This window comes from Falco biarmicus, chromosome 2 (genome assembly GCF_023638135.1).
Source record: "Falco biarmicus isolate bFalBia1 chromosome 2, bFalBia1.pri, whole genome shotgun sequence".
NCBI classification, from domain to species: Eukaryota; Metazoa; Chordata; class Aves; order Falconiformes; family Falconidae; genus Falco; species Falco biarmicus.
This window is the reverse complement of record NC_079289.1, coordinates 15,698,499-15,710,375: the sequence shown is the minus strand read 5'-3', so window position 1 is coordinate 15,710,375 and position 11,877 is coordinate 15,698,499. Positions and strand designations below refer to the sequence as shown.

At 42.2% G+C, this 11,877-nt stretch overlaps 1 protein-coding gene across 1 annotated transcript; it reads right to left on the bottom strand.

The window, feature by feature from the left end:
* Nucleotides 1-331: 331 nt before the first annotated feature.
* On the bottom strand, nt 332-10,895 carry BIRC2 (baculoviral IAP repeat containing 2). The gene is made up of 9 exons (XM_056327028.1): nt 10,706-10,895; nt 7,006-9,123; nt 6,794-6,893; nt 5,528-5,606; nt 4,928-4,976; nt 3,638-3,880; nt 2,172-2,426; nt 1,954-1,995; nt 332-1,106 (listed from the first exon to the last, which is right to left on the bottom strand). The coding sequence occupies exons 2-9, from the start codon at nt 7,877-7,879 to the stop codon at nt 913-915; spliced, it is 1,836 nt and encodes a 611-aa protein (XP_056183003.1). The 5' UTR covers nt 7,880-9,123; nt 10,706-10,895; the 3' UTR covers nt 332-912.
* Nucleotides 10,896-11,877: the final 982 nt, after the last annotated feature.

The window sequence follows — 11,877 nt, the reverse complement described above, 5'->3', positions numbered from 1 at the left end:
CCCTCTGCCTCATCACTGAGGTCATGAGGACCACTCCTGACCATGATTTCTGTCCTTTGAAAAAATCAAGACAGAAGGAAATAACAGGTGCTGTTAGGGGTTTTTGAGGGGTTTTGTTAAGTAAGGATAAAAATCTGAAACCCCTACTTTACCAGAGGGAATCCTCAAGCAGCACAGAAGCTCATGCCCCTGTTCAAAAATGAATGATAGACACAGAATTAAGTTTTATTGTACTTTTGCAGGCAGGCAACCAACCAATCCCAAACTTTTGTCAGGAAAAGACAGCATTCTAGTCACTGCAGCCTACAACAGAAAGAGAATAAACAAGCACTCACTGGAGAAGTAGAAATATTTTAATTCAATCTTCATATAAACTATTATTAATATATAGTACACAAGTAGGTAGACATGAACAAAACTTAACAAGAAGTCCTGCTGTCCCTGCAAGTTTGCCTCTTTCCTCCTCAAGTCCACAAAAAAGCCAAGCCAGAACTAAAACAGTAACTGAAGTTAATTAATATCAATTATTAATACACAGCAATCAATGTATTTCCTCACATCCTCAAGGAGGAAACTCATGAGAAGAGTTATGCCAAGCTTCATTTCAGGAATTCAACCAGAAAGTTTTTCTATTCAAAGTGACACAAGGGCATACTAGTGAAACTGCTTTCCTTAGAAAGGAAAGCTACAAAAACTTCACCTTAGTATTGAGTTAGTTTTACAAACAGAAATAGTCTTTGGCAAGGAAAAGCTAGTATACTCATAACAATTATACAGTTTACTATTACACAATGTTGTTAGGTAGTTGATTAATCATCTTCTGGACCACAATTTTCCATTCTTAAGACACTGCTGCCTTAAGCTTCAGCAGTTGGAGGATGACAGGAACAAAGATTTTGCAAGTTCCCCTCTTTATGAAAGAAAAGTACGAACTGTACCCTTTATTGTCCCCCTGCAAATAGGGCATTTTCTAAGGGATGGTGCACATTCTTTGCATACCACTAAGTGACCACATGGAATAAAAACAATAGAAACTTCTTTGTCCATGCAAACTTTACATGTTCTTTCCTCTTGCAGCCTTCTTAATTGCTCTTCCATAGGTAAACCTGGAAAAAATTATTTTAAAACTTAAGACAGCCAAATATAATTCTATTTAAAATACAGTCATGTTCTATTTCACCCTTTATTTCCCTATCTGCATTCACCAAAACCAGATGGCAGTGAGAAAATGGACACATTTTCCAGAGCTCAGAAAATGGCATGCAAGGAACTAGTCTGTAGTTTCCAGTTCCGTGAGACAACACAAACAGCTTAGGGATTGGAAGCCAACTGTAGCTCAAGACCAACCAATGTTTACATTTTAGCAAATGCTGTACTTTTCTGGCTTGGATATTAGAAGTGCAGAGCACACAGTCCAGCTGGTGGAAGCAAGCAATATTCAAGCTTGTATACTTTTCTGCAGTCTATTAACATATTAAATTACAGGACTAAGAACCAGAGCAAACTCAATCCCATGTCTGACAATTCTTTATCTACCCAGCTGTTGGTCAAGCTAGACCGCAAGACACCTATAACCTACTCTGGAAAAGCAGAGATTATAATACCTGCTGTGATATGCTAACCTACTATTCATTGTGCAATCTTTACCAAGTGCCTGAATGAGAGCTTGTACCAGGATCAAGTCCAGCATGTGCTTGAATTGTCAAGCTCCAGAAAGCTCTACCTCCCATGGTACAACAGCATGTGTAAGGCACGGAATGACACAGCTTACAGCAGATAGACTTGCAAGCAAGTCCATGCATGCACTTAACTTTTTCAAGTAAATGCATCTCACCAAAGCACTGTTGGGGAAAGGGTAATGCATAAAACTTATTTCTTAACCAAAGTAATTTTCTTTTTTATGATGTTATCAGCTATTTGTCCTTTGAAGTAAGAAGGCAGAGTTTAAGGTACCTGAAACATCTTCTGTGGGAACATACTTCATGTTCTTCTCCACTAAAATAAGAGGGGAAAAAAAAAAACAAAACAACTAGTCATTTCGCTAATCTATATTCAAATGGTATTCCCCCCCCCTTTTTTTTTCCTTTAGGTTCTTATGACAGCACTGGTTAGAATTCTATAAGCTTACATCCTTTAAAAATGATAATTAAAAAAAAAAAGGACAGACATACCAAATAAATCTTTGTACAGCACTGGGTCACAATCTCGTAGACAATTTTTGAATATGCTGGCTGCTTCATTTCCTTTCACTAAAACTGTATCTATCAGTTCCCTTGCTTGCAGTGGTGTCTGAGTCTTTTGCTTAATAACATCATGCTCAAGTTCCGTTATCACTTTAGCTGATAGTAAACTCCCAAGGATTGGAAGCACACATGTTAAACGTTGGAATAAAGCCATACGATTCTTTCGGATTAAGGACAAATCATCTGGAATGCAAAGGGGATCAGACATTTGTTAAGAATACACTCCTCCAAGCTGCATTTCTGCTTAGCAATAATTGATACATTATTTAATCTCTACTTGAAATGTTCACTTACCACACACCATTAAGAAAGACCTCAGTAAGTTTTAATGGTACTCACACGAAGAACAGACTGAAGAAAACCACATACAAGCAGCTTTTGAGCTGAAGCATTTCCACCAACAAAACTTCCTGCTTCCATCTCTAGGTTAAATTATCTGAGGGGAATCTTGTCTAACTTCACACTAGCAAAATTTACATTCTCTGCACCGCTGCAAAGAAAAAACCCACCACCTCTGCACAACACCAATGCTAACTCGCTGACAACCAACGGGTTAATTTAGTCAGCGGCAGATAAAATCAAGTCTGAGATGCAGACAGAGTAAGTTTTTCTAAGAGGTGTCCAACAGAATTATGTGCAAGAAAACCAGAAGTACAGCACAACCAGACTCTGGCCATTTGGTTTTTTTTAATAATCTATCTCAACAGCAAAAAAAAAAATTCAGTTAAGATTTAATGGTTGAATCTATCCATGCTTTTTTGATAGAACGTGCACTACTGCAAGAAGCAATCTTAATTCAATTTATAATTGTGGTATTTTATTACAACTTCACAGACTCAAAAATAGGATTTTTTTTTTGCTTCCAAAATTATATAGCATTAAAACAAAAGGAAACGTTAAAGACATATCAAATAAACACTGTTAAATATCTGATATGCCTGATTGAGTCAGACACAGAAAAAGACCTTTGGCCACCTTACAGAATCCAAATTTGCAGAAGATTATAGCCTCTTCTAGAAAGTGGATATGGTAGCTCATTGCTTCAAGTAGCTTAAAGAACGGGCAAATTTGAAGAAAAAAATTAGTAGGGTGTGCCAAGTAAAGTATTTTGGTTCTACTTATTTTATTAACAGCAATAAAAAGGCACACTTTTTTTAAAAAAAAAAAAAAGGCTTTGTTCCTGTGGAGAAAATCGGGTGATTCTGAACCCTAGGCAGCTGTGTGAACCATCATCCTGAATGGGAACAAAACATTTCCCAGACTGCTAGTTCCATACAGATGCCCTGACAATGCTTTTACAGAAGCTGATCATAACAGCAATTAAACTGAATCACTTCATGCATACGTAATACAAACCACTTCCGCTTTTACTTTTATTCATGCCTTTTCCGTACCTGATGCCACTTCTTCAAATTGTTTCTCTTTCTCTTCTTCTCTCTTTTCATCTTCAGCAGTGAGCAGATCAGACACAAGGTCATTAACAGTCTTGTAGTTTTCTCCAGTGGCCAAGATTTTACTTTGCACTGTTTGCTTTATTAGCCTTCTACGGAATCCCATCTCCAAGGCAGCTTTAACCACAGGTGTGTTCATCATGATTGCATCTTCTGAATGACACTCTCCAGGTTCAAAATGAATAACTAATCAAAGAGTAAAAATCAGCATGTGTAATATAACAAATAAAATACCTATAACAACCCAGAAGTCTGACTCACCAACATGACCTACACACATGCATATACACATGAATACCTAGCATTAAAAGGTTTCAATGGTTTAATAGATTTTTTTAATTAGTTAGTTTTAAAAATGGAGGACAGTTACTTAAGATTCAATTGTACTGAATCCATGAGGAACTCCAGCCCATGTCAGGCTTTCAGTAAAATCTAGGATAATCCAGAGACACCACAGAGAATACCATTGTGTTTCAGCAGCTTTTTTTATACTAAGTCATTTCTAACTTCAGCCTTGAAAAAAAGTCTTGGAGGAAGAATCAAAATTCAGGTTTATAGTACAAACAATTGCTCTATTGCAGCTCTTAATCAGTATTTTCCATTCAGCTTACTAAACACCAGACATAGAATTCTGACTCATTGTCCTCAACCAGCAGGGACTACGATAGCATAAGCCACTCACCCCTCTTGGAGGAGTTTATTTCCACCGTAACTAGAGTCCAGCTCAAAAAGACTTCACTTTATCGGCTCATCCTACTCTCTCCTTAACCACTGCTGTTCCAAGTCAGAGCATTTACCTAGCTATGTGCCTAAAAATGGAGCTGCCTAACTGCACAGTCATGAGACCCCACCCTCTAGCAACTGTTCCACCAAGTTCAATACTGTGCGTCAAACAAATATCAAACCGACTTGTTTTGTTTAACTCAACCATGAAACTAAAAACTACAAATCCAGCAAATGCCAAGCATTCAAATCAAAAACCTTAAAATGAACTGCTAATAGGAAAATAATGAAAATTAAAGACAAGATCTCTTAAAGGTACTTCCCTGAAGTTTATCCATATAGTATCAAAGCTACCTAGCTTTTATCATTAGTTAGAAAATGTTAGATAGTTAGATAGTATTGTTGTTTCCAAAAAAATTTAAGAATTGTTAAGGAGGTTAGCTTTGAATAGCCAATCATTAAGATTGCAAAATACTGAGAAAGTTTAAAAACATGCTTTTATATACATACTTGGGGGATCAATGTTTTCATCTACAGGCGTATCGGAGGTTGACAAGAGCTGTGGAACACAACAGAACTACATTAGTATCAAAGTATTGCTTTTCCTCTAACATACCTTTCTAATACATTCTTCCCTCATCAACCATCTGAACAGGACCTGTGAAGTATTTTACATGCAGTTACACAAGTCTACAAATTTGTGCAGCTATATCATTAGTTAGTGCTGACCAATTCCATGACGAGAAGTTCGGCTTACTCTTTCTGTAAGAGTTATGGATAGAAATATTTCAGGCTGTTCATCACTGATTTCTGAAACAACACGTACTGATCTGCATTACTCACTGAAACTTACATAATGAGAATTTCCTTCCCCTGACAGGAAGGAGCTCACTGCCTCACAACACTTTCCACAAGTAATCCGTACAGGTTAAACTCTTACTAATCCAAGTCCCCATGGTTCAGCACCGGTTTCATTTTTGTGCTCATGAAGAGCATTTCTCATCTTAGAAGCCTAGTAGAAACATATGCAGAAGGATGGACCAAATTCCCAAAGGGAACACAGTGCTCTTCAACAGGGGAAAATCAAAGTTACACAACAGTGAAGTTTACCTGTTCCAGAAGATGGGGAAACCTGGCCTGAATTTGACTTACAAACTCTCCTCCTTTTACACGAAGCAGATACTCACACCTGAAACATTGACAGAAGTGTACCAAATTATACTTTCTACTTGCCAAAGAAAAAAATACAGAAGAATGAAACAGTTTACAATAACATAGTGTAACTTAAATGTTGCTCAGAAGGCAAAGAGTTCTCATAAGTGGAAGCTCAATGCAGTCTTGTGTCTGGTGACTTTGATAAAGCGTCTCCATGATGTTCATCAGTCAGTAGGCTTACGCATATAAATGCAGCAGCTTTACCTTCTGCTATCACCCCTAATCAAAATGGCAGTCATGAGAAATGATACTGTTAGCATCACTGCAAGTGCAGTGATAAACCGTTTCCATCTCACCATTCTTATCTCCCCCTCAAATCATTTAAAAGAAGTTAAAATTTAACACCACGATCAAAGCCAGATCTGCTTCAGTAACTCAGAGTTATCTCTCTAAAATACATCTACTGACAGGGACAACACAGAAGGAAACAAACATGTCATTTGACTCTTACGTACATCATGTAGTCCAACAGTAGCTGGTAAATTGCCCATGACAGACTACCTGGACATCTGTGATGTCAAGAATTATTGTTAGCTTTCCTGAAATAAAGTGCAGCTCTTTCTGTCATTAATGTAGGCAGAGATTTCCACAGGCACAGATAGGAATTAGGTATGCAATTCCCATTTAATTAAGGGTGACATGAAAAAAAAGTTATTTCTGGCATTTTTCCAAGAGGGACACAGTGCACAGCCACTGAAAGCTTTTTCACAAGCCTTTCTACATCTAAGAAACAAACTGCACGAACTCTAAAACTGGTTCAAGAGCATTCAGCATGGGCACAAAACTAGACTGAGGGAGTCAAATGTTCCTTTACTTTCTCAGCAGCTTTTCTCTCCTCAGTCTGCTTTCTAACTGCTTCTCTTAGATAAAAATGCTCATGAACAATGCAGCCTCACTTGCTAATTGTGATTTCGGGATGCACGCAGCTTTTAATTATGAAGTAGAAAGCATTAAATATCATGCTTAATGAAGAAACATTTTAATCAAGGCCACCTTAGTATTTCAGAGATTTTCAATAGAGGTACATGAAATACATACAAATGAATGAATTTGTATACCATATGGTAAAGTTAAATAAAAGTATTAAGTACAGTACTTAGCTACCAAAATTAGAAGTATTTAAGGATGTGAACAAATTATAAAAAAAATTTTGCAGATTACCTTGGAAACCACTTTGCATGCTCAACCCATGGATCATCTCCAGATTCCCAGCACCTTAACCCACCATCACAGCAAAAACACTTGACATCATCATTGCGGCCTTTAAAAAAAATACAGGGCAAAATAATCTAGCAAACATTTGCACAATTTAAGTAGTAAATGCTGACATAGCAATATGAATAAAACCAGAGACTCGATCAGTTTTTTCTTACCTACATAGTAAAAGCCAGCATCTGCAAGCTGTTCAGGCTGAACTGGAATTCTAGCTGGCCAGTTTATGAATGTTTTAACACGTGCTTCATGCGTTTGCATGCTCACGTTTGAAACATTGAAACTTGGCTGGTCTCGGGTAAGGTTTTCCACAAAAGGGCAGTTAGGAAAGTGTCTCCGATGCTCTGACATAGCATTATCTTTTGGTTCCCAGTTACTCAGCTGACCACCACAGGTGAAACAAGCAACTTTGTCTGCTGTCCCCAAGTAATACAGCCCAGCCTTTGCCAGATCAGAGGGCGAGAGAAAAGTCAGTGGCCATGAGTGAAAAGTGCATAGTCTAGCATCTTCTGTACTCATAGAAGGATTGTGAAGTTTAGGTCTCAAGAATGAAAGGTCTTCAACTGCCCTCGTAGTTATCGGGTCTTGAGGAAAACTGGAAAAAGAGCCACTGAAATATCCAACTTGTTCTAAATTTGGAGAAAGTGTTATGGAATGTAGAGATGGTGACAGACTGCTTGTGACCAGAGGTGAAAAGGCAGAACGAGAAGACAGTCCAAGGTTGTTAACTGAAAGCATGTTTTGAACAAAACTGCAGCTAGGATACAGCTGCTTATGTTTTTCCATAGCATTATCTCCTGGTTGCCAGCTGTCCAATGTTAAGCCACAACTGAAGCACTTAACTTTATCTTGCACACCAGTGTAATAAAACCCAGCCCGGGCAAGACTCCGTTCTGACACTGGCACGTTAACAGGGAAAGTAGAAAACGTTGACATTCTGTAGAGTTCACAGGATAGATCATACTTCAGTTCACCGCACAAAGCACTCTGCTTCGTGATGCTAGCCAAGAAAGGGCTATTTTCCATTATGTTCATAATGGACTATTTTTGGAAGAATGGGACAAGTCTTCCTCTGGGAGGTAGTTGTGTGCATTAAAGGCAATTTGGAATAACCCCTGCCTGTACAAAAGCAAGAACCTGAAAATTAAATACTTCAATGTGCAACTTTGAATGCATATGTGAATACAATTAGCTTCATGATTGAACAGCCTTTAAATATTTGGGAAGTTCTTGTACTTCAGTTTCCGCAACTGCTTTCAGTGTAAAAGCTGCCTCATCCCACTTTGACAGTTGACGAAAGCATGGCAAAAAGGACCTTCCCTTGAATCATACAGGCATCACATGCTTTCCTGGTACAGTGTATCTGGGGGCACAGTATTAATTTGTCAGGCTAGTTGAGGAGGAATCCAGAGGGGAAAAAAACCTCAAATAGGTTTATCAAAATCCTTCGTTAATAAAGAAACTAAAACATGGGGCAACTGAAAAAAAAAAAGTCATTTCTAACCAGAACATATGTTAAGTAATTTAAGAACTATTTCACCCTAGACAGCTGATAAATATGCAGCTTATACTCAGGTTAAGATTTTAGTTTGTAAACCTCATTAAGAGGCTGAAAATAACGGTTTATCAGCTCCAAAAGGCACACCAAAAAAAGCACCTCTGAACTGACATTATGGAACTGATCTGGTGTATTCGCTACTACTAGATGTCCAAAGAAGTCAGCTCACCTTCTGCATATTGTTGGAATAAAGAAGTTGATGTAAATATTGTTGTTGTAAAGTTAATTTATATTCAACTTCACATATATTGACTATACAGCTATGAGAAAAATAAATCCTATACACTGCCACTGACAGGGTGAGCTGTCTTAATTAACAAGCCTGGAATAGCCCCAGGCTTTTCTGTCTATAACATTGTCAGCACAGACTGAACAGGGAATTTCAGTTTTAACCTGGTGCCTTAGTTACCAGTATAGAGTTAACAAATTTAACGTAAATGAATTGCCTTGTGTCGGGACATTCTAATACTTTATACTGTTGAATTAAGTTTTTCCTGTGTGCCATCTTTATGGCATACAGAAGCAAACAGAATCCTCAAATTAAAAAAAAAATTTTTTTTGAAGCCTTAGTTTCTTTATTTGTGCACAAAACTACCTCCCAGAGTTAAGACTGAAGTCCCTCTAAAGTGCCTACGCCTCCATATTGATACTGACTGTTCACAAGAAGAAACTGTAAGTATCTATAGTTTCAATCACTTAATTCTTTTGAGTGGAACAAAACCTGTAAGAAAGAGAAGAATGTTTCAAAATACACAAAATGATGTGCATGTAATGTCTATACAAACAGAAACTACACAAACTGAAACACTAAAATCTCAGTGTAAGCTCTTTTGTAATGTTAGCTAGGAGGTTTAAGGGAGTCACCTTTACATAACGTCCTATGGAACGGATTTACACACTTAATTTCCTTGTTACTGATACATATGCAAAACTGTTTAATCTACAGGCAGAACTTCTTTGGCTGATAGATGAATCTGACAGCTTGTGATCAAGTAAATAACTAAAGGCAAGATCTTGTAATAAAGAAATTGCATCCATTTAAATCAGTTTAAGCTTTCAGATTCTCAAACAATGAAGATCCAGTTTTCTTACACTGACTTAATTTAAGAGTACTGCAATTTCTTATTTAGGTAAATCCAACGATACTTGAAACATAGGGCATCAGCACAACTGAAATTCACCAAACAAATTCACATAACAGCAAAGACAAAGTTAAAAATTTTCAAATATATAACTTTATATTTATTCATATATAGCAGTCAGGTCCTAAAAAGAACCACATATACTTGTCATGATGACACAGCTGTAGAAAAATCACCTACTGGAAACCAGCAGAGCATTTCCTATACAACTCAACAGCTCTTAGCAGGTTCGTTCTTAATATGGTCATGCCACAACTACTAGCAGTTTCTTAATCACTGAGGACACAAGTTACAAATACCTTACCCCAATGCACTCCTCTAACTCAGATGGTGGGACTAAGCGATCACCACACACAAACAATGCTAGCCCAAGAAGTTAAGCCAGTTTCCGTACCGCAGTAAGTCTGATACCTCACAGTAAATGCCAGAAATACCAGAACAAACTAAACCTTAGTAACCCTACAACATTTATGATCACTTAAACCCGAAATCCTGAGGTCATTTTCTGCTGAACGTTCTTCTCCTAACGTTATCCTCCACCTCAGCCCCACGTACCCTCGACTTCCAAAGACAACCAGCTGCTCTGGTGGTTGGTTTTTTTCTTCTGTTACCTTGCAGCAACGCTCAGGGGTTACTTAAGCACAGAGCTGCAACGTCTGAAGTACAGCAACCTCAAAACTCAATTTAATATTCCTCCACTCTTACGTCACAAACGAGGCAAAGCAAGTCTGCCTTCCGAGCACCCCTCACTAAGTTTACACATCTTGAGCACCGAAACCCACCCGGGCAGGGTTCGTGCGCCGCCGCCCCCGGCACCCTCCCCGGCATGGCGGGGCCTGGCCCGCCGCCCCTCCGCCTCACGCCCCCGCCGCGACCGGCTGGGAGCCCCCAGCGGCCACCCGGCAGGGCTGCCGCGCTCCCCCCCGGCGCCCGAGACCCCGGCCTGGGGCGGAGCAGGCCCCTCAGCCCGCCCCAGCCCTCTCCCCGCCGCCGGCCGAGCCCAGCGGCCGCCGGCCAGTGCCGCGAAGCCGGTGACAAGCGCAGCCGCTCCGACACGACCTGCCCGCGCCCCCGCCCGCCGCCCCCTCAGCCGGGCGCAGAGGCCCGACGCGGTCGCGACGCAGCACCAGGCCACAGCCCGGCGCGCACCCCCATACTCACGGACTGGGGTCGCACCCCGGCAGCGGGCGGGCCGGCTCCGCGCCCCAGCCTATATACAAACGGTGCCTGGCGAGGGCGCGGGGGGGGAGCGGCGCCCCCGGCCGGCACCGCCCCTGCCCCGGAAACTCCGAGTGGAGGCGCCGTGCCGGGAAAGCCCCGGCGGCCGCCGGGCGCATGCGCTGCCTGACGGGGCGGGCGGCGGGCGGCGGGCGGTGCCTCCCCCAGCCCGTCTCTCCCTGCCCGCCCTGTCCGTGACGAGCGCCGTCGTGTGGCGGCCGCCGGCGGGAGGAGCGCGCCCCTGGGCTGTCCGCGCCCCTCGGCGCCGGGGGCTCCGGCCGGGCGGCTTCTCCGTTCGGCCTCGCCGCCCTGCCGCTTGTTCGGGTGGCTGCGCTGCGGGGGAAGGAAGGCCGCGGCCCCGCCGGCGTCAGCCGGGACGTTAGGTACTTTCCTGGCGGCCGGGGAAACCCGCCGGGGCAACGTGCTTCCCCGCGGCCCGACCCGGCCCGGCGTGGTCCAGGGCGGGGATTTCCAGCCCCGGCGCCGTGCGGGGCGGTGGGCGGCCTGTGACCCCCGCCGCTGGGAAGGGCCGGGCCCGGCCCGGAGGGGGCAGCGCCACGGGCAGCGGCCCAGCCCCGCCGCCTTGCCCGCGGGGCCGCGCACTAGCCCCGGCGGGTGCCTTGGGCTCCGGCTCACGCTCGGCTGCCGGCACGGCCCGCTCCTGCCGCCGGGGTTTGCGGCACCCCCCGCGGATTGACGTTTGCTCCTTGACAGCAGCGTAAAACGCTGTTGCATGGCCCCGCTTGCTCATACAGGCAGCTCTGCAGACTTCAAAGAGGGGAAACATGACCGGTGAAGGCCTTCAGTCATTGGAAGCCACAGGGGAAGAACATGAGGAAGACAAAAAGAGAATATAAATTTCCACTGGAAGAGTTCAAGGCAGTATCTCTGCATATAGAAAGCTGAAAAACTTCCACAGCGGGTACCAGAACACTGACCAACACTCAAAATCTCCTAGCGTAGTCGTGGTCTGGGCATTTCCTATAAAGAAACAACAGATATGAGATCCAAAAAAGCCCCATTTTGTGATGACAGAACAGCAGTAGGTTGTTTGCACAACTGAGAACTGAAGAGTAAGAATAAAGGAGGCATAACTGAGCAGAGCCTTATGACAC

Excerpts from the sequence above, each read along its gene's own strand:
- BIRC2 (XM_056327028.1), bottom strand. The coding sequence starts at position 7,879 with ATGAACATAATGGAAAATAGCCCTTTCTTGGCTAGCATCACGAAGCAG. Across the intron at positions 5,607-6,793 it reads CATGCAAAGTGGTTTCCAAG|GTGTGAGTATCTGCTTCGTG; the intron begins GTAATCTGCAAA and ends TCAATGTTTCAG. Across the intron at positions 1,107-1,953 it reads TCCCACAGAAGATGTTTCAG|GTTTACCTATGGAAGAGCAA; the intron begins GTACCTTAAACT and ends AATTTTTTCCAG.